The 21,621-nt window shown below is 40.8% G+C and overlaps 1 protein-coding gene across 3 annotated transcripts in view; it reads left to right on the top strand.

The window, feature by feature from the left end:
* Window positions 1-5,809: 5,809 nt before the first annotated feature.
* Window positions 5,810-21,621, top strand: part of LOC139156261 (prolyl endopeptidase FAP-like) — a 63,807-nt gene continuing 47,995 nt past the window's right edge. Inside the window, exons 1-3 of one of the 3 annotated variants that reach the window (XM_070731648.1) lie at window positions 5,810-5,884; window positions 6,126-6,210; window positions 17,232-17,431. Coding sequence is in view for 2 of the 3 variants with exons in the window: in XM_070731646.1 (XP_070587747.1) it covers window positions 5,879-5,884; window positions 6,126-6,210; window positions 17,336-17,431 (187 nt within the window). In the remaining variant the exon portion in view is untranslated. Of the gene's footprint in view, window positions 5,885-6,125; window positions 6,211-17,231; window positions 17,432-21,621 lie in introns of those variants that run through there. The other 2 variants (XM_070731646.1, XM_070731647.1) reach the window with 2 other exon arrangements.

Here is a 21,621-nt window from a genome sequence, read left to right as displayed (position 1 = left end):
AGATAAAGAAGCAGTAAGCCAAGACAACGGAGGTGAGCATACTCATTACCATAAGCCAGAAATTATTATAAATTATAGAAATTATATACCATATTTAAGTTTGATTCTTGGTTGTTCATTTCTGATAAGCCTGCAATGGAGCAGATTTAGAGAGGTCAAAATCAGCAAAATGATAGGTGGAGCATTGCAATGTAAGATTGTTTATTTCAGTCCATGCACACAATGAGTGCTGAGTATATGCTTCAGCAGTGTTTTCAGTAATGTATAACATCAGTGGTTAAGGTAAACTTATCTTGGGGAGACAATGAATTGTAACCCCTATTGCAAATCCATGCAGTTATTCAAGTCTCAGGAGGCACTGCAAAAAGATTGCACCAATTTCTCATTTTGTCAGACTGAATCTATTTATTATTTATTTATTCGATTTCTATGCCGCCCAATCCTGAAGGACTCAGGGCGGCATACAACAGTAATTAAAAAATACAATAAAATAGATACAAAGATAAAAGAAGTCGAACATTTCTAAACTAAAATATTATAAACAAAACTCCAAATATAAAAAGAGTCACTATTATACACATGCACACCATTCATAAATTTGGCCATCTAAAATGTACAAATGTATGGCCCCCAAGCCTGCCGGCACAGCCAGATCTTTGTGGTCTTAGGAAAAGTCAGCCGGGGGGGGCGGTGTGGATGTCGGGTGGAAGCTGGTTCCAAAGAGCTGGGGCAGCCACAGATAAGGCCCTCCCCTGTGGTCCCACCAACCTGCATTGCTTAGTCGACGGGACCCGGAGGAGGCCAACTCTGTGAGCGCTTATTGGCCTTAGGGAGGTATGCGGCAGGAGGCGGTCCCATAAATAGCCTGGCCCTGAGCCATGGAGGGCTTTATAGGTAATAACCAACACCTTGAATTGTGCCCGGAGACTAATAGGAAGCCAGTGCAGCTCGCAGAGCAAAAGTGTTATATGGGTGTACCGAGGTACATCCATGATAGCTCTCGCGGCTGCATTCTGAACTATTTGCAGTCTCTGAACACTTTTTCAAGGGTAGCCCCATGCAGAGTGCATTGCAATAATCAAGACGGGAGGTGATGAGGCCTGAGTGACTGTATGAAGGACCTCCTGGTCCAAGTAGGGCCACAACTGGTGAACCAGGCGAACCTGGGCAAAGGTCCCCCTGGCCACAGCTGAAAGGTCAAAACTCAGCTCTGGGTCCAGGAGACACCCAAGTTATGGATCCTATGTGAGGGGGACAATGTTTCCTCTCCCAGAACAATGGACGGACAGGTCGAAAAGTCCTCAGGAGGAAAAGCCCACAGCCACTCGGTCTTGTCTGGGTTGAGCCTGAGCCTGTTGGCCCCCATCTAGATCCTTACAGCTTCCAGGCACCAGCACATCACATCCACCACTTCACTGAATTGGCATGGGGTGGAGATGTATAACTGGGTATCATCAGCGTACTGATGATACCTCACCCCATACCATCGGATGATCTCGCCCAGCAGCTTCATGTAGATATTGAACAGCAGGGGGGATAGGACAGACCCCTGTGGCACCCCACAAAGGAGATGCCGAGATGAGGACCTTTGCCCCCCCACCAACACCGACTGCTGATTGGCTAATCTAGTGGCGGGAGAAATAAACTGTTGTCAGTGGCTAGCAGGTTTCAGGGAAGCTCTTAAAAGCAGCTTCCTTGCAGCCTGCAGGGAGTCCATATTAGTTCTAGGTAATAAACAATAAAGGTACTGAACTGTTCCTGTGACTCACCTCTTAATTTATGCACAAATCTAACAATACTCTTTATTGTTTACTTTAATGCTTTTTAGTGTTTTTATTCTTTTATTTTCTTGAAAACAAAGATATGTTTCTTTAAAAAAAGAGATATCAATGAATGAACAGATAATTGCTGAGGTATACAATTATTGCTCAATATTAGTAAATAATACCAGAGGAGACTATTTGTATGAAAAAAGAAACATATTTTTTAGCTTAATACCAAAATCTCCACAATATTATTATAAATGCTAAAAGATTATAGCCCTAAACATAACATAGGTATATTTTAAAAGTTCTTATTTCTCTTTTCTTTCCACCCCAACTGATTTGTAATACTTGTTGGCGTACGTTTTAGTAATCATACTCTACATACAGTGGTACCTCATCATACGAACTGAATTGGTTCCAGGAGGAGGTTCGTAAGGTGAAAAGTTCGTAAGATGAAACAATGTTTCCCATAGGAATCAATGTAAAAGCAAATAATGCGTGCAAATCCTCCAGGAAAATCCCAAACTTTAGAAGGGAGGCGAACAGAGGGCAGGGAGGAGCAGCTAAAGGGGGCGGGTGGAAGAAGCAAGGCTAGGCTAAAGGGTGAGTGGGAAGGAAGAAAGGCAAGGGGGCGCCCCTCCCTTTTCTTTCTTCAAAAGACACCGTTTCAGTTCCTTTGCAAGCACATTGTTCTCTGCAAAAATTTTCCTCCCCCAAGCTGCCCCTCCCTCCTCCCTTTTCTTTCTTAAAAAGACACCCTTTCAGTTCCTTAGCAAGCACGTTGTTCTCTGCAAAAAATTTCCTCCCCCAAGCTGCTCCTCCCTCCTCCCTTTTTTTCTTAAAAAGACACCCTTTCAGCTCCTTTGCAAGCATGTTGCTCTCTGCAAAAGTTTTCCTCCCCCAAGCTGCCCCTCCCTCCTCCCTTTTCTTTCTTAAAACGACAGCCTTTCAGTTCCTTTGCAAGCACGTTGTTCTCTGCAAAATGTTTCCTACTCCAAGCAGCCCCTCCCTTTTCTTTCTTCAAAAAAGGGGGGGAAAAGAAACCCCTTCATCCCAGCAGCAGCTGCTTGGGTTCGTAAGGTGAAATAGTTCGGAAGAAGAGGCAAAAAAATCTTAAACATCGGATTCGTATCTTGAAAAGTTCGTTAGAAGAGGCATTCGTAAGATGAGGTACCACTGTATTTGTATTTCCCTGGGTGCATAATAAGTAATATCTGTGTGGACTATCTTTATAGATTATGTAAGAAAATGATTCCTAATGAGCTTGGGGCCTAATTCCATATAAGTGCTTGGATAGTTCCCAGCTGATAGACTGGTTGGGAATTCTTGAGGTTTTAGTGCCAAGGTATCTGATATGCACCACATTGGACAAGATTCTTACTTGAGAATGTAATTAGAAAAGAATAAATCCTGTGAAAGAGGAGATGACTCAAATTCACTCTGTATGCTGGGTGTATCCATTTTACTTACATTTTAAAGTCCCAGACTTAGAAAACTGAAATATTGCCATTAAACATAGAAGCATAGAAGATTGATGGCAGAAAAAGACCTCATGGTCCATCTAGTCTGCCCTTATACTATTTCCTGTATTAAGACTGATTCTAAGATGAACCAGCAGTGTAATCTTAAACATCCTTGTTTAAAAGTAGATGTCACTAAGTTCTTCTGGATTTGTTCCCAGATACAGTATATGCAAATGAATTGCAGCCTAAATGAAATTTGACATCCACAAAGTTGAATATTATACAATGATACCTCGTCTTACGAACTTAATTGGTTCCAGGATGAGGTTTGTAAGGTGAAAAGTTTGTAAGATGAAACAATGTTTCTCATAGGAATCAATGGAAAAGCGATTAATGCGTGCAAGCCCAAAACTCACCCCTTTTGCCAGGCGAAGCGCCCACTTTTGCGCTGCTGGCATTCCCCTGAGGCTCTACTCCATGGGAAACCCCACCTCCAGACTTCTGTGTTTTTATGATGCTGCGATTTCGCTGAGGCTCCCCTCGCTGGGAAACCCCACCTCTGGACTTCCACTGCCAGCGAAGCACCCGTTTTTGCGCTGCTGGGATTCCCGTGCATCATCGCAAAAACACGGAAGTCCAGAGGTGGTGTTTCCCATGCAGGGGAGCCTCAGGGGAATCCCAGCAGTGCAAAAACGGGCGCTTCGCTGGCAACAGAAGTCTGGAGGCGGGGCATCCCAGTGGCGGTGGCTTGGGTTTGTAAGGTGAAAATAGTTTGGAAGAAGAGGCAAAAAAAATCTTAAACCCCGGGTTTGTATCTCGAAAAGTTTGCATGAAGAGGGGTTTGTAAAATGAGGTATCACTGTATTTAGGATTTGTGCAAAAAGGGAAATTACTCTGTTTTGCATTACTGTAGTCCTGTGGCTCAGTGGCTAAATCGCTGAGCTTGTCTATCAGAAAGGTCGACAGTTCAGCAGTTCAAATCCCTAGGGCCGCGTAACGGGCGGAGCTCCTATTACTTGTCCCAGCTTCTGCCAAGCTAACAGTTTAAAAGCATGTAAAAAAGCAAGTAGAAAAATAGGGACCACCTTTGATGGGAAGATAACAGCATTCTGTGTGCTTTCATCATGACCATGGAGATGTCTTTGGACAGTGCTGGCTCTCTTCGGTGTTGAAATGGAAATGACAACTGCTTCCTAAAGTCAGGAATGACTAGCACAGAGATGGTGAACCTTTTTTGGCTCATGTGCCAAGGGCCATGCGCGCACTAGAGAGCACATGCATGCCCTCACCCATGCCCTTCCCCATGCATAGACACAACCCCTCCTCCCCACTGCACCCCCATGCACGCACGCAAATGCCTGAGCTGCAAAAAAAATGGCCAAATGGGCCAACCGGAAATTTGGAAACAAACTTCTGGGGAGAGCAAAAACGCCCCAAAAGAAGACTAAAAATCAGCTAGATAGCACACACATGCAAGCTGGAGCTGATATAAGGCAACGTCTCACGTGCCCTCAGATATGGCTCTCCTTTGCCATCACTGGAGTAGTGCATATGTACGAGGGGAACCTTTACTTTTACTAGTCCTTTAAGATTTAACTTGAGAATTTTCTCTTATTTCCTTGACATATTGAATGAGAGTTTCTTCTTATTTGTGTCCTCATTCATCATGGTTTCTAAGAAGAGTATTCCCATTTTGATCCATGAATCTTATCATCAAGTAAGAATGAAGTAAGGTTTTTTAAGATTAAATACATGCCTTCTAACTGATACACACAAACATGCACACACTTCTGTGTGCCCTCCCCAATACACAGGGGGTGAGCTTAAACATTTTGAACAAAAACTGGAATCATGATGTTTTGGAACACCATTGCGCCATTATTCTCTAAAATAATATTTATCATAAATGCCAGCAACTCTCCTGGAATCACAGCTGAATGAATGAATGAATGAATGAATGAATGAATGAATGAATGAATGAATGAATGAATTAATGAATTAATGAATTAATGAATTAATGAATTAATGAATTAATGAATTAACAAATTAATGAATTAACGAATTAATTCATGAATTCATTAATTAATTAATTAATTAATTAATTAATTCATTAATTCATTCATTAATTCGTTAATTAATTAATTAATTTTCTTATCAGCTCCCTGATCCTTTTTCCCAGGGAAGCCAATAAAGTTCTTTCCAAAGTATCAATCCCAAGTTTCTATATACAGACATATCCCTATTTTTATATGTCAGCCAACAGATAAAACGGATTTTCTTTGTCATTGTACAATGAATGGATCTTAATTTAAATCTTATCTTACATATTTCCAAAACATGCTGTAAGTAGTACATGCCAAATCTGCTGCTGAGTCATAAATTTGGGTAAGCAAATTTGAGTAATGACACAGACCCTTTGCAGCCCCACAGTTCATTGCAGGCTTTAGAACGCCCTTAAAAATCTGTTTCCAATTGCATGGAAAACCTTTGAAATTTGGCATGGCTTATTAAAACACTTTAAAAAAAACAACCCTTAGTCTCCTATTTGGACTGCAGCTGCAGCTGCTTTTCAAACTGCTTTGGGAGAGTTAGTGACTAACATTCGGAACAGCAAGAAGCAGCAGGACCTCTTTGAAGACAAGAAGAAGCATGAAGGTCTGTAAAACAAAATGAAAATTTGAGTATCGGAGATCTGGGCCATTTAAACTGTGTCTGGTGCTCCCCTTTGAGAAACGCTTGATGCTTTAGCATGCTCAAGCAAAGAAAGAAAAGTTGAAAGCAAACTTCAAGCTTTCTGTAGTTTGCAGGACTTAACTAAAATTCTTGCAGAAATGCTGTAAGTGTAGGAGGAAGGGGATGAACAACGTGAACATTTGGGCTCGTTTCTTTCCTGCAGGTTCAGATGAAAATCCTAGTTGGAGTGATCTCCTGCCTTTTGCTCTCCTTGTTAATTCTGTGCATTGTGTTAATTCCTACAAAAGGTACGTTAACTTTTGAAGGGAGGGATGGGGTGAGGAGAGAGACATTTCCTTCATTTTGCATCACTGGAAGTATTTGCAGATATTTTTTGGGGGGAAGGGAAATGCAATTTAGGATGTGTGCATGATAACCTATCTTATCAACACCCTAATTTGGACAGCATTTGTGTGCACACAACCTCATCCCCCCGCCCTTAAGCTGCAGCTTCTGTATTTAGTGATATTTGTGCAGACGTTTGTAACTCTACAAAACTGTAACTCTGATAAAATTTGGAAATACTGGACAGATGTGTCTGTGTCCAAGTAAAAGAGAAATGTTTGGAGCGATCAATGCATAGGATCTTTTCAAAAGATATATTTATTTCCATTTACATTGCGGTGCATGCTGAAGAGGGGTGGGTCCTAACCAGTAATGGGCAGCCAAAATTTTTACTGCCATACTGTGGGTGTGGCTTATTTTGTGGGTGTGGCTTGCCAGCCATGTGACCAGGTGGCAGTAGCTTGAACAATCTTCATCGTTCAAGTGAACTGTTAAGTCCTCAACTTACAACCTTACCAGTGTTGCTCGCTGGGGTGACAATTTGGTTCGTGTTTCCCGCGCTCTCCTTCCTGGTTTGGCCTCCCGGGTAGCTAGGCGAACAGTGCTGCCAGAAGCATAAATGCTGCCAGTGCTTCTTTCACCCACTCCTTCTGCTTGCACCTCAGGCGGGAGGTGGCTGCGGGAGGCTGGAGGGGAGCCGGGTAGGAGAGAGGGAAGCTCGTTGGAGGCCAGGAAGGAGGAAAGGGGGAAAAAACGAGGAGCGCAGATGCAACAGGAGCAGCAGCAGGAGAAAAAATGAGAGCTCAGCCCAGACCAGTAATAATAATAATAATAATAATTATTATTATTATTATTATTATTATTATTATTATTATTTATTAGATTTGTATGCCGCCCCTCTCCGTAGACTCGGGGCGGCTCACAACAATAACAAGAACAATGTAAGAACAAATCTAATAATTTAAAAAACACTAAAAAACCCATTATTAAAAGCAAACATAAATACAAACATACCATGTATAAACTGTATAGGTCCCGAGGGAGATGTGTCAGTTCCCCCATGCCTGACAGCAGAGATGGGTCTTAAGAACTTTACAAAAGGTAAGGAGGGTGGGGGCAGTTCTAATCTCCGGGGGGAGCTGGTTCCAGGGGGTCAGGGCCGCCACAGAGAAGGCTCTCCTCCTGGGTCCCGCCAAATGACATTGTTTAGTCGACGGGACCTGGAGAAGGCCAACTCTGTGGGACCTAACCGGTCACTGGGATTCGTGCGGCAGAAGGTGGTCCTGGAGGTATTCTGGTCCGATGCCATGAAGGGCTTTATAGATCATAACCAACACTTTGAATTGTGACCGGAAGTTGATCGGCAACCAATGCATACTGCGGAGTGTTGGTGTAACATGGGCATATCTTGGGAAGCCCATGATTGCTCTCGCAGCTGCATTCTGCACGATCTGAAGTTTCCGAACACTTTTCAAAGGTAGCCCCATGTAGAGAGCATTACAGTAGTCGAACCTCGAGGTGATGAGGGCATGAGTGACTGTGAGCAGTGAGTCCCGGTCCAGATAGGGCCGCAACTGGTGCACCAGGCAAACCTGGGCAAAGGCCCCCTTGCCAGAGCTGAAAGATGGTTCTCTAATGTGAGCTGTGGATCGAGGAGGATGCCCAAGTTGTGGGACGCCCAAGTTGTAATCCAGGAAGTGACAGCCGCTGATCAGCTGCAGCTGCTCACACATATTCATTTCTGCCGGTGGAACTGTGTTCCACCCCGTCCTGCCTGCTGCCCACCCCTGGTTCTAACTTACCTAACGTGCATGCACAGTAGCAAAACATTGCCAAAATCCCATGCATGCACACGTCTCCTCGTGAGAATTTGCTTCCTGAACATGGGCAGAAGCGAAATCTCTCTTGGATGCATGCAAACACATGACAGAGACGTAGAGCTACGTGCACAGTTCCATTTTTGCTACCGGTGCGCAGGTTAGCCTGTACTGGGTAGCAATCCAATCCTGCATACACCCCAGGTTGCCTTCCTCATACAGATTTGAGCCAGATCATTGGAGACCTTGGATCATCCCTCTTGTAAAACACAAGTTTAGAAAACAGTTCATTTCTCTCATGAAAACCTGAAAGCCTTAAAGAATGAAAGATAAAACCACTTACCAAGGAGGAATGCACGCACATACACACCCACATACAGCTGCATTTTCCATTAGCCTACTATTTAAACTTATGATATATTGTTATAAGCAATATACAGTCAGTAGTGGGGGGAGGACTCCTCTTTTGGTAGTTCTATATTATTTTTTAATATAGGGACTTTAGATCTCCTTAGCTATCCTGTTTTCAGCAAAATTAATGTTGTCAGAGAAGAAACATTAAGAGCTACTTTGAACAGATCTATCAGACTCCAAATAGCCTCCAAAATTAAATTGGAGTCCAAAGCGAAGTACGGTAATACCTCGTCCTATGAACCTAAATGGTTCCGGAAGGAGGTTCGTAAGGCAAAAAGTTCGTAACACGAAACAATGTTTCCCATTGGAAACAATGTGAAAGCGATTAATGCGTGCAAAGGGGGGGGGGGGGAAATCCCAAAATGGTGCTCCGCTGGGCGCCGCCCCCCAGCTGTCACTTTTTAAAACAGCCAGGGGGGTTCTCGGTGTTATCCCAAACCCGAACCCGAACTTTTCGGGTTCGGGTTCAGGAGGCCACTGAGAAGCGCCAACGCCCGCCTGTCACCTTCTTAAACAGCCGGGGGGCTTCTCGGCATTCTCCCGAACCCGAACCCAGAAGTCGGCCAACACATGGCCTCCAGGAAGGATGTCTTTGTGACATCAAAGCTCCGCCCATGGAATTCCCTATTGGGATTCCCCACCTCCTTTCCAGCCTCCAGATCGGCCAAAAACGCCATCGCCAATCGCAAAAATGGTGCTCTGCCAAGCACCGCCGCCCAGCTGTAACCTTCTGAAACAGCCAGGCGCTTCTCGGCGGCCTCCGGAACCCGAACCTGAACCCGAACTTCCGGGTTCAAGAGAATGCCAAGAAGGCCCCCGGCTGTTTAAGAATGTGACAGGCGGGCGGCGGCACTTCTCGGCGGCCTCCCGAACCCAAACCCGAAAAGTTCGGCTTCGGCTTCGGGAGAACACCGAGAAGCCCCCCGGCTGTTTTAAAAGGTGACAGCCGGGCAGCGGCGCCCAGCGGAGCGCCATTTTGCGATCTGCGGTGGGTTTGTAAGGTGAAAAAAGTTCGTAAGAAGGGGCAAAAATTTTCTGAACCCCGGGTTCATATCTCAAAGTGTTCGTATCACGAGGGGTTTGTATCACGAGGTACCACTGTATTCCTCAATGTTCCAGTTTATTAATAGAGCCATGTTGGCACATCTGGATGAAACCTGAATCAAAATCTTCCCAGGTTTCACCACCCAGTTGAAAGTTCAAGTCCTTGCCCCCACACCTACAAGCCTGTCACATTGTCCAATCTTCTATTGCCATGCTGGCAGAATCCACCTATCTCTTTCCGTGCAGGTGCAGAGGTGCAGAGACAAAGGATGACCTTGGCTTTCTAGGAAGAACTTGTTATGGCTATGTGCTAGCAAGTTCATACAATCCTCTCCTCCCATTTTCCCACAGAAGAAAATGCATAGAATAATAATATAAAGTGTGGCAGGCCTAAGATCCCAAAGAAAATGGCTTTGGCCTGACACTCTGGTTAATCTTTTCTCGTGGCCAAGAGGCTCCATGCATGAAACCCTTAAGGGATGAGTCTAGAATCTGGAACTTTTGGCAGGTATGAAAGGCCTATCAGCCATCTCACTACATATTTCATTGATGAAAATGAGCTAACAAGCATTTAAGTGTTAACAATTGTGCTTGTGGTCTCCTTTTTTGCTAATTGCAGACAGTTGTAAAATACTAATATTTCAATCCTGTAGTAGCTGCAACCAAAAATGTCTGAATCTCATCAGTGGTTTTAATACTTGAATCTTTTTAGCCTTGTTGTTTAATCCTGCAATTCATGATAGACAAAGGTAACATCTGAGTATGTTGAAAATACGTTTTTTTACAGCTTCCTCTTTCATTTATATAAAACATGGAGAATGAGGAAGTAGAGCAGAGTACCAAGTCAAGAGGTTTTGATTTAGCTTTTTCCTTTAGTTGTGCTGGCCAATTATTCCCATTGTCATTTCCGTTCATCTGCATAGCACCAATTTGAGGAAGGCTGTTCTAGCTGAAGTTTACAAAAACATAAGCCAATGTGAAGCTTTTCTTAGCCAAGCTGACAAATAAAACTGAGTGATAGTAAACAGATCTAGTTTCAAGATTCAGGCACGGTCCAGTACTAAGGTAGATACTAGAGGTTGGTCATTGCAATTTCTTCACTGTGTTACAATGCAGTTTATTTTCAATATAGAACATATTGTAAACATATTCAATATATTCAATATAGAACATATTGTAAACATTAAGGGGCGTACATAAGTACACCGGTGTGCCTTTCGTCCCCTGTCCTTCCTTTCTCTCACTTATCATATATTTTTTTTCTTTCATATATCCTCTCCTTTAAGTTCACTTTACCCTTATATATATTACTACATGTCTATTTTTCTTCCTATGTATTTGTGTATTGGACAAATGAATAAATAATAAATAAATAAATTTATGTGACAGCTGTCTGACATAAGAGCTAACGAAATGGATACCAGAAATACACCATTCACCTTTTGCCTACAATGGACTTTGTTGCAGGCAAAATGAAATAATTTCAAGTAATGAGCACAAACCTTACTTGAATAGATATTTAATAAAACTGCTGAAGAGGGTATATACAAGTCATTCAACCTTGATTAAAGGTTAATACAAAACATGCAATTAAGAGAAGATATTTTATATTTAAACATGTTATACAAACACATAATTAATGAGAGAATTTCTTTGTATGGAGCATGTACAGCAGATGAAGAACTGATAACAAATCCATAATTTTATGCAATGGAAATGTCTTTTACAAAACCATATTTAAGCTTTTAATTCTATTTTTTTAAGTCACTGGACTTCTAACTTTTTTTGAAGGACTGCTGGAGCTGAAGTTCCACCACCTTCTCAACACCCTTCCATAAAAATGGAAGATTGGAAACAGGACCAAATAGCCAGATTCAAGGAAGACTTTTTGAGGAGGTTGCACACAATTGCCTCCTTTAAGGGAGCCAGAAAGGACTTTCTGATAAGCTGAAACAACCATTTTCCAAATTTTCAATCCTGGGCCTAGAAAGCCTAGAACTATGACGCCTTAAACAAGATCTAAGTATTGCCCACAAGATCATATGCTGCAACGTCCTGCCTGTCGGCGACTACTTCAGCTTCAACCACAACAACACAAGAGCACACAACAGATTTAAACTTAATATTAACCGCTCCAAACTTGACTATAAAAAATATGACTTCAGTAACCGAGTTGTTGAAGCGTGGAACTCATTACCGGACTCCATAGTGTCATCCCCAAAACCCCCAACACTTTACCCTTAGATTATCTACGGTTGATCTATCCAGATTCCTAAGAGGTCAGTAAGGGGCGAGTACAAGTGCAGTAGAGTGCCTTCCGTCCCCTGTCCTATTGCTCTCCTATATCTCCTATACCTTCCTTCTGTTCCTATATCTCTTCTTCTATTCTTTCATTGATATGTTCTATTACTATATCTTCTTTTCTATTCTTTCATAGTTATATTTTACTACGAGTATGTCCTCTATAACCCTCATCATATATTTTACTATGTGTGTGTGTGTGTGTATATATATATACCCATGAAAACTCTCATTGTGTATTGGACAAAATAAATAAATAAATAAAATAAATAAATAAATAAAATATATTCTTTCCAGTTCTTATAAGGTGCAGCCCATCTGCTTTGGTATGATAGTCTATCTATATTCCCTTTGTGTTTATTTGTCTTGACAGTTTTCTTCTGCACTAGTGCTGGTGAGGAGCTTTGCCAACAGTGGAAGTGACATGTTTATTCTATAGTAACTAATAGTTATTTATTTCAGGAGGAAGAATCCAAAGCATTACCATTTGCAAAACGTAGATATGCTTTCACACACCTGTTAAAATAAAGATGTTTTCATATTGCAAAGGGCAACAATCATCAAACCAGAAAGGTGTGAAGGACCTAATAGTTAAAAGTGATTGTAGAGAGTGGAGAGGTTGTAGATCTATGTTAAGTGGAAATATGGATACCTTCTTCTCTTCAGCGAACCTTATGTTATGTTTGGGAAGAAGCCCTAATTTAATTCCAAAAGTGAATACTATATATTCAGAGTAAAAAGTAATAAAACAAGTACCGGTAACAAGCGCCCCCAGAGTGTGGGATCATAAAGTCAAGATGCTGGCCACAATCACACAATAGAAGCCTAATAGTAAAAAGCTTGCATGGCAACTATGATTACATAATCAAAACCCTGCCTCCCCCCTTTTAACATGCATTGCATGTGTGCGATGACTGTAAAAAGGGTTTTTTACAGTCATCGCACACATGCAATGCATGTTAAAAGGGGGGGCAGGGTTTTGATTATGTAATCATAGTTGCCACGTTAGCTTTTTTTTTAACCATATCCCTCTGGAATAATGTCATTTACAATAGTTGTTGGCAGAGGTGGGGTGTAACTTACTTCGCTGCCGGTTCGCTTCCTCCTGCGCCATATGGCTGCACCTTGTGGGCGCGTGCGTGCTGGGCTGAAATATCCGAAAAAAACAACTTAACATGCTTGGGATAAGTCAGTACCAATATGTTCAAAGTCATTAGTATTGTACTTCCCAATAAGCAAGGAAAGCTATATAGGGCAAATAGGACTGATGATAAAAAATATTATGTGAAAACTTGAATAACAAAATCATGAGAGGTGCCTGGAAGATACAGCCAATGGACTCAACTGGTGTTGACCATGGCATATGGAGGATTGTTTTAGAATGGAACTATAGTAATCCCTCGCTACTTCACGGTTCATCTTTTGTGGATTCGCTACTTCACGGGTTTTCAAAGGGGGCTTAAATCCATTAAAAATTCATAAAATTCTTCTGTATCCTATTAAAGAAACTGGTAGGATACCACATGTAGTTCCAGCTGAGAAACATTATAGAATGACTGTTTTAATGCAAAGGGTGGGTTTTAAAAGTCCAAATACTTGTTAAATACATAAAAAAATATCTTTTTTCTACTTTGCAGAAATTCGTTTTTCATGGGTGGTCTTGGAACGTATCCCCGTGAAAAACAAGGAATTACTGTACACTAGATAGCATGAATTAACGAACAAATGGAAAAACATAACAATAGCAGTTAGACTTAAATACCATCTCATAGTGCTTTACAACCCGCTCTAAGCAGTTTTCAGAGTCAACATATTGTCCCCAACAATCCCGGTCTTCATTTTTTGTTTGTTTGTTTGTTTGTTTGTTTGTTTATTTGATTTTTATGCCGCCCTTTTCCTTAGACTCAGGACGGCTTACAACATGTTAGCAAGAGCACTTTTTAAAATAGAGCTAGGCTATTGCCCCCACAATCCAGGTCCTTATTTTACCCACCTCGAAAGGATGGAAGGCTGAGTCAACCTTGAGCGGGTGATGAGATTTGAACCGCTGACCTTCAGATCTACAAGTCAGCTTCAGTGGCCTGCAGTACAGCACTCTACCTGCTGCGCCACCGAGGCTCATTTTACCGACCTCAGAAGGATGGAAAACTGAATCAACCTTGAGCTGGTCAGGATTGAACTCCCGCCAGTGAGCAGTGAGTTAACCTGCAATTCTGCATTGCATGCCAGAAACATAGATTTGTTATCTTCAAAACTAAAGGGAAAAGGAAGGCTGTGTAGAGCTAAACTATGGTTTATGATGGTGCAGTTGATGAGTGCATGTGAGGAAGTGAAGGTACAGGTTTCATTATGAAAGAAAAAGCTCAAATATATGTCAGAATATATGAATGCTTGAGAGTTGTGGAGGGTGGGTATGAAAGGACGAATCCATAGGTTGGCAGTAATTGTGTATTATGCTCCAGGAATGAAAGAATCAAAGTTGAATTCTGGGCAAATTTGTGCAGTGTTTAGAATCCGCATAATCCATAGATGAAACATTGCTAAGTGATGTGAAATATCAATGGGATCAAGAATAGAGAGAACAGAAAAGTTATTGAATCATTTAGGGATCCAAGAATGAATGAGAATTGTGACTCTTTGGTGAATATCTGTTCGCATTCTGTTCACATTCAAAAAAGTTTGTTTTGAATATTGATATAAGCATCAGTTAATTCAGAGAAAAGACTAAAACTTTAAAAGATCATTGATTTGGACAAGAAAATAAATTGGAGTAAAAACACTGAAATAGAAAATATGAATTCTGTATAACAAATTTATAGGAGAAGATAGTTTTTTCCAATAGAACAAATGGGAAATGGATATAGAAAAGAAGGAAGTGAAAACTGCTTTGGAATTTAGTGAAAAGAATGTTGGGTGAATTTTTTTACTAATGATGGAGAAATGAATACATATATATTTAGGATAGGTAAATGCTGACCATAAGTTAGTTTATGGTTTGTTTCAAGAACTGAATTCTTTTCAAAAGAAGCAAAATTAGCTATGAATAATAATGTACCACCTTTATATATAGAAGTGAGAATCAGATTTGCTAGGAGAAACAAAAGTAAGTTAAAGGCCATGAAAATGGGAAATTGAAGAAGTGTGTATGTAAAATAAGAAAAAGCAGTGTCAAGAATAAATTGGTGATGCATGAATGAATATGAATAAATTCAGGAGCGCTTAGAACAAAAGAAAAAGTTGAGGTGATTAGTCATATATATTTTTGTTTGAATACATTTGAGATGATTAATTATATTTTATTAGTTGTCATATTTGTTTTTGTTTGAGTACATTTGTTTTATAAGTTGGTTGTCATTCAGATGTGTTTTTTTCATATTAAAAGACATTTGTTTTAAAATTATAAAACAGAATTGTTCAGATTTGTTTTTTAATTTGATCAAATGATAAAAGAAATAGGTGAAGGAAGAATGAACAGATTGAAAGGAGAAGGAAAACAGAAAGTCTTGTATGGAGGCGAAGGAAATCACTGAGAGTTTGCAAGGATAGAAAAGGATGGAGAAGTACAAATTATGAAATGCATTGGTGTGAACTAATTTAAAGTATATTTCTCTTTTTTTCCTTATACCATACTGCTTCTCCAAGCTCTGCATAATATTGCTTACTGAAAAGGAATAGCATGATGGATGTGTCTGTGTGTACAGTACTGTTGCATCAAATTGTAACCAGTCCCTTTAAGTTTTGTCTTCTGACCTTCTGGGTTTTTTGTTTTTGTTTGTGTGTGTGTGTATTTTGTTTTGAGAACATGATGAATTTCCTAAGCTATCTGAATCATTTGTCACATGAGAGGCAAGAAACTGAATTTTCTGCAAATAAGGATAAAATAGGAATTTATGCAGGTCAATAAATTATTCAGACCTTAAGGATAATAACATGTATTAGCAAGTGACCCTGTGATTATAACAGAAAGACTGACTCACATGACTATTGGAAGAGAATGTGAGTCTAATTTATGTCTGTTTTTCTTCCAGAGCTCCTAGTAAAATGGCTGATGTATCAAATTATGTGATTTATTGCAGGAAATTGTAAGAATTTCAGAATCCATTCCCCAGAATCTATTTCTCAATAGACAGTTCCTTAGTGTTCTTGGTGGATTACTGCTTTGCATATTTAGCCTGGTTAATTTCAAGTTAAACAGGCATCTTTCTGAAACTAGGTTAGAGGGCCATTGTCTCACAAGAGTTTGCTTCTTTATGAAAATGACTCATGGTTTTTGCAAAAATGAGGAGCCCCAAAGCGTAGCTATATGCCATCATCATTGTATCAGTTAAATACAACTATATTATATAATTTTGATTGAGTGAGCCAAGGACATTCATGGCAAAACTACAAGAATTGCAAGTACTGGATTTCTGGCTGTTTAACCGTACTGCGGAATTCCATTTGGCTTTCTAATACTCACACGTGCCAAAACAATGTCATGATTTTACCATAATATTTTGAACACCTGGAATCTATTGGGTGCTGATGTTAACACATCTGTGAGTCTCAGAGTACCTTTGCTGATTTCCAAAACGTGCATTTCTCCATTATTTGAAATGCAAGAGCCAAAGTTTCATCTTGCTAGTGGCATGCACATTGTAAAAATTTCGTACTATTAGTCTTGGGTCATTGCCATTCACATGCTAAAAAATGATCTTTCCCAAATGTTGGAAAAGCATTACTAAACTTACAGAAATAGCATTCCAGAAATAATTTAAAGTGTGCCTGATTCCAAACACCTCTGGGTGCCTTATTTTTTAAAATAAAAAAATAATAAAATTTAAGAAACAGATCATGACATCTAGAATAGAAAATTATACATACTGTATCAAGAAGAAGCTCAGCACCACTCTGCCCCAAGGCCTGGGTGACCAGCCAACTTTCCAGAGATTTATGGCAGAATGCTATTCTCTCTCTCTGTGTGTGTGTGTGTCACTTGTTGTATGTTGTGTGTGTGTTCATATTTTATAAAATCAATAAAAAAATTAATACCAAAAAACAACAACAAGGTAGACAAAAGTTATAGATTTACAATTTACAAATGATGCAAAACAACATCATCTCCCCCGAGAAGTGCAAATACAATTTGCATGAAAGAAATTTCAAGATACTATATTTATAAAATCACAACAGAATGCTATTCTATAAGGAAGGTATAGAAGATTCTTGCTTCTATTCATGGTTCTGATAAAAGACATTATTTAATTAAGCAAGCTGGAACATACACATTCTGCCCAATCGTATTGGCCAAAACTTACCAATGATAAATGATTCTCAAATAACCAGGCTTATTTTTCAAATGAGTTGAGAATGGCACATCTTGCATCGGTCTGACACACTTTTCCTGTTTGATTTCTTTTTAACTATAGCCTCCATGAACCTGAAATTGCCCCCTATTCAAAAAATGTAGTATTCTAGGTGCAATTTCTCTACATTGTGTGATCATCCTGTCATCTCTGTCTTGTTTCTGAAGATAAATATAAACGAAATAATTCCAGACCACTTACCCTGGATGACATTTTGGAAGGAGAGTTTAATTACAGGACCTTTTCTCCATACTGGGTTTCAGGTATGTGAAATTAATTTGGAATTATGGGATAATATGGGTCAGCGATAGAACATGAAATGATTTTTTTAATCTGCCAAATGTGAGGGTTATGTTTCATTTTTAATGGGATTATTTGGGTTTCAATTGTAGTTTCTTCCCCTCAGTAGTGCAGGGACAGGGTGTGTGGTATCTTTAACAATAGACTAAATTGATAAGCCTATTTAAAAATGCAGAGAATTGGAAGACTTGAGATAATCAGCAATGATATTAAAGAATCATTGAGGATCCAAGATCTGTAAGATTTGCTTCCAAGGTAATTGTAGATAAAATCATTGCAACATACAGTATGTGTATAAAACCCAAAAGTTCTTTGTAAGAAACAGTTTACATGTAATTTATTTATTTATTACTTGGATTTGTATGCCGCCCCTCTCCGAAGACTCGATAATCATGATAGTGATTATCTTTGTTCCCTAGATAATTATGATTCTTGGACAAATGTATACAGCTAAGAAGTGTTACAAGTGCCCAGAACTGCTAAATCTGCCATTCCCTGGAGTATTTTTTTTTTTTTGAAGCCACAGAGTTTCTAGACTTGGTCAGAACGTAAATAATGAGTCTAAAAACTAAATTACTAATTGGGTATTTTATAATCTTCCGGGCTTTAAAAATGATAAACAACATCATTCGCATGATTTTTTAAATTGGTATTATTATTTCAGTGCAAGTTGCCTGATTTTAAGGAATTATTTTTCCTTGTTTATTTTTACAAATCAGTTACATTATAAAAGACAAAATAGGGATGACGTGTCAATTTATGTTCTGTTTAATTTGTGTGAATGTATGACGTTCAATTGTCAAATATGATATGAGCTTTGGTTTTAAGCATTTGGAACGTATTTTGATGGACTTGCAATTTACGGTAGATGAATATTCAGTTTTTATGTTAAAAATCCCAATATAAAATGTATACACTGTTTTCATGTGTACCGTATTTTTCGCTCCATAAGACGCAGTTTTTTTCCTCCCAAAGTAGGAAGAAAAATCAGCCTCGTCTTATGGAGCGAAGATGCAGGCAGGGTGGGGGGGGGAGGCTGCGAACTCGGAAGCGCCATCCTGCCGGCTGGCTGGCTAGCTGCTGCCTGGCCCCCTCCCTCCCGGAGGAGGGTCTCCCTCCTCACCACCAGCGGCGCTCCCCCCCGCCAGCCAGCCAGCTAAGCCCCGCGCCCGCCGGAACCGGCTCCTCGCTCTCCCCCCGCCGCCCGCCGCGTTTGCAGGAGGTGGGGAGGGTCGGGCGGCCCGCCAAGGCCAGGAGGGACGCCGCTGCCCCCCCTTCCCTCTCTCCGCCCGCCGCTGCGCCGAGAGGAAATGCCGGCAAAGGCTTTTCTCAGCGGAGGCCGGCGAAGGCGATATTCAATGTCGGGGGCGCACGGGCGGTTGCGCGCGCTCCCTATCTCCCTGCTAGCCCACTCGGAATATTCAAAATAAGAAAAGCCTTTGCCGGCGAAGGTTTTTCTTATTTTGAATATTCCGAGTGGGCTAGCAGGGAGATAGGGAGCGCGTGCAACCGCTCGTGCGCCCCCGACATTGAATATCACCTTTGCCGCCGGCCCCGCCTCTCCTACAACCCCCTTGCTGAGAGCTCTCGGCAAAGGTGAGGCGGGCAGGGCGTGCGCGCGTCACCGCTGAGAAGAACGGAGAACGAGAGTGAGTGAGAGCAACAGACAGCAAGATAGTGAGAAAGAGAGAGTGAGAGAAAGGGGGGGAGAGAGAGAAAGAGAGAGGGGGAGAGAGAGAAAGAGAGGGAGAGGGAGAAAGAGAGTGGGAGAGGGGGGGAGAGAAAGAGAGAGGGAGAGGGGGGGAGAGATAGCAAGAGAGGGAGAGAGAGAAAGAGAGAGGGAAAGGGGGAGAGAGGGGGGAGAGAAAGAGAGGGAGGGAGAGAGAGGAGATAAAGGAAGAGGAGAGAGAGAAAGGAAAAGAAAGAGAAAGAAAGAAAGAGGGATAGAAAGAGAGAGAGAGTGAGAGATGCTCAGTGAGCCTTTCTTTGAAGTTGCCTTTCTTTCTTTCTTTCTTTCTTTTTCTCTCTTGCTCTCTTGCTCTTTCATTCTTTTTTCTTTCTCTTGCTTTCTTTCTTTCTCTTGCTTTCTCTCCTTCCTTCCCTCCTTCCATTTCTTTCATTCCCCCTCTCTATTTTTATTTCTCTTTCATTTTCTTTCTTTCTTGCTTTCTTTCTTGCTCTTTTTCTTTCTCTCTTTTACCTTCCCTTCCTCTATTTCTTCTTTTCTTTCTCCTTCCTACCTTCTTCCCTCCCTCCCTCCCTTCAGTCCTTCCTCTCTTACTCTCCCCTTTCATAAGTTTCCTTGCTTCCTTCCTCTGTTCCTGTTCCTTCCCCCTTTCTTTCTTTCTTTCTTTCTTTCCTTCCTTCCTTCCTTCCTTTCCTCCCTCCATTTCTTGCTTTCCTTTTCCTTCCTCCCTTCTTTCCTCCCTCACTCCCTTCTTTCACTCCTTCCTCTCTTCCTCTCCCCTTTTTGGCTCAAAATATTTTTTTTCTATTTTCCTCCTCTAAAATCTAGGTGCGTCTTATCAGCAGGTGCGTCTTATAGAGCGAAAAATACGGTATATGTATTTTTGTGTAGAATATATATCTATAATCTACGGAGAGGGGCGGCATACAAATCTAATAAATAATAATAATAATAATAATAATAATAATAATAATATATATATATGTGTGTGTGTGTGTGTGTTTATACACACACACATACTGTATCTCTCTCTCTCTCTGTATGTATGTATATATATATATATATATATATATATATATATATATATATATATATATATATGTTTTCGTAGATTTTCACGGGTACAGGTATGGCAATCTTGGTATATTCGGGTTTCTTCCCATGTAGGATTTAGAGATTTCTGGCGACGTTTCGACGAGGTCCCACTCATCATCTTTAGGCTGGTGCTTCTGTCCTTGTTCTAGGGCGAACAGTATGTGTGTGTATCTATATATATATACACAGCATGTGTGTGTGTGTGTGTGTGTCTATCTATCTATCTATCTATCTATCTATCTCACATGTTTTTTCTGAATTTTTAAAATTAAGGGAGACTAAGATAGCGCTATTTCGGCCTTGGGTTGGGCCTAGAAGCAAAAAGGAGCTGTGATGTTTTAAAAATTCAGCAAAAACATTGATACATATACATATACATATATATGACGGTCTTGGTATATTCGGGTTTCTTCCCGTGTAGGATTTGGAAATTTCTGGTGGGAAGGAACCTGAATATACCAAGACTGTCATACCTGTACCCGTGAAAATCTACAAAAACAAATGTATATATTTGTTTTCGTAGATACAGAGCTGGAGGGATCAGGTCTGATGGCTCAACGGCTAATTCTCTGCCTTACAAGGCAGAGGCTACCAGATTGAATCCCAGTAAAGGAAGGGTGTGGCTAGCTGATGAGGCCAGAACAAAGCCGAAATGGGACCATCCGAGTCTCCCTTAATTTTAAAAAATTCCAGCTAAAAACATTTGATACATACATACATACATACATACATACATACATACATACATACATATATACAGTGGTACCTCATCTTATGAACGCCTCGTCTAACGAACTTTTCAAGATACGAACCCAGTGTTTAAGATTTTTTTGCCTCTTCTTCCGAACTATTTTCACCTTACGAACCCAAGCAGCTGCTGGTGGGATGAAGCGGTTTCTTTTTTCCCCCTTTTTTGAAGAAAGAAAAGGGAGGGGTAGCTTAGAGGAGTAAACATTTTGCATGCTTGCAAAAGCACTAAAACGGTGTCTTTTGAAGAAAGAAAAGGGAGGGGCAGCTTGAAACGGTGTCTTTTGAAGAAAGAAAAGGGAGGGGTAGCTTAGAGGAGTAAACATTTTGCATGCTTGCAAAAGCACTAAAACAGTGTCTTTTTAAGAAAGAAAAGGGAGGGGCAGCTTGAAACGGTGTCTTTTGAAGAAAGAAAAGGGAGGGGCGCCCCCCTTGCCTTTCTTTCTTCCCACTCACCCTTTAGCCTAGCCTTGCTTCTTCCACCTGCCCCCTTTAGCTGCTCCTCCCTGCCCTCTGTTCGCCTCCCTTCTAAAGTTAGGGATTTTCCTGAAGGATTTGCACGCATTATTTGCTTTTACATTGATTCCTATGGGAAACATTGTTTCATCTTATGAACTTTTCACC

Source organism: Erythrolamprus reginae, chromosome 1, assembly GCF_031021105.1.
Source record: "Erythrolamprus reginae isolate rEryReg1 chromosome 1, rEryReg1.hap1, whole genome shotgun sequence".
In the NCBI taxonomy this organism is placed as follows: Eukaryota; Metazoa; Chordata; class Lepidosauria; order Squamata; family Dipsadidae; genus Erythrolamprus; species Erythrolamprus reginae.
This window is presented reverse-complemented; position numbering and strand designations above follow the sequence as displayed.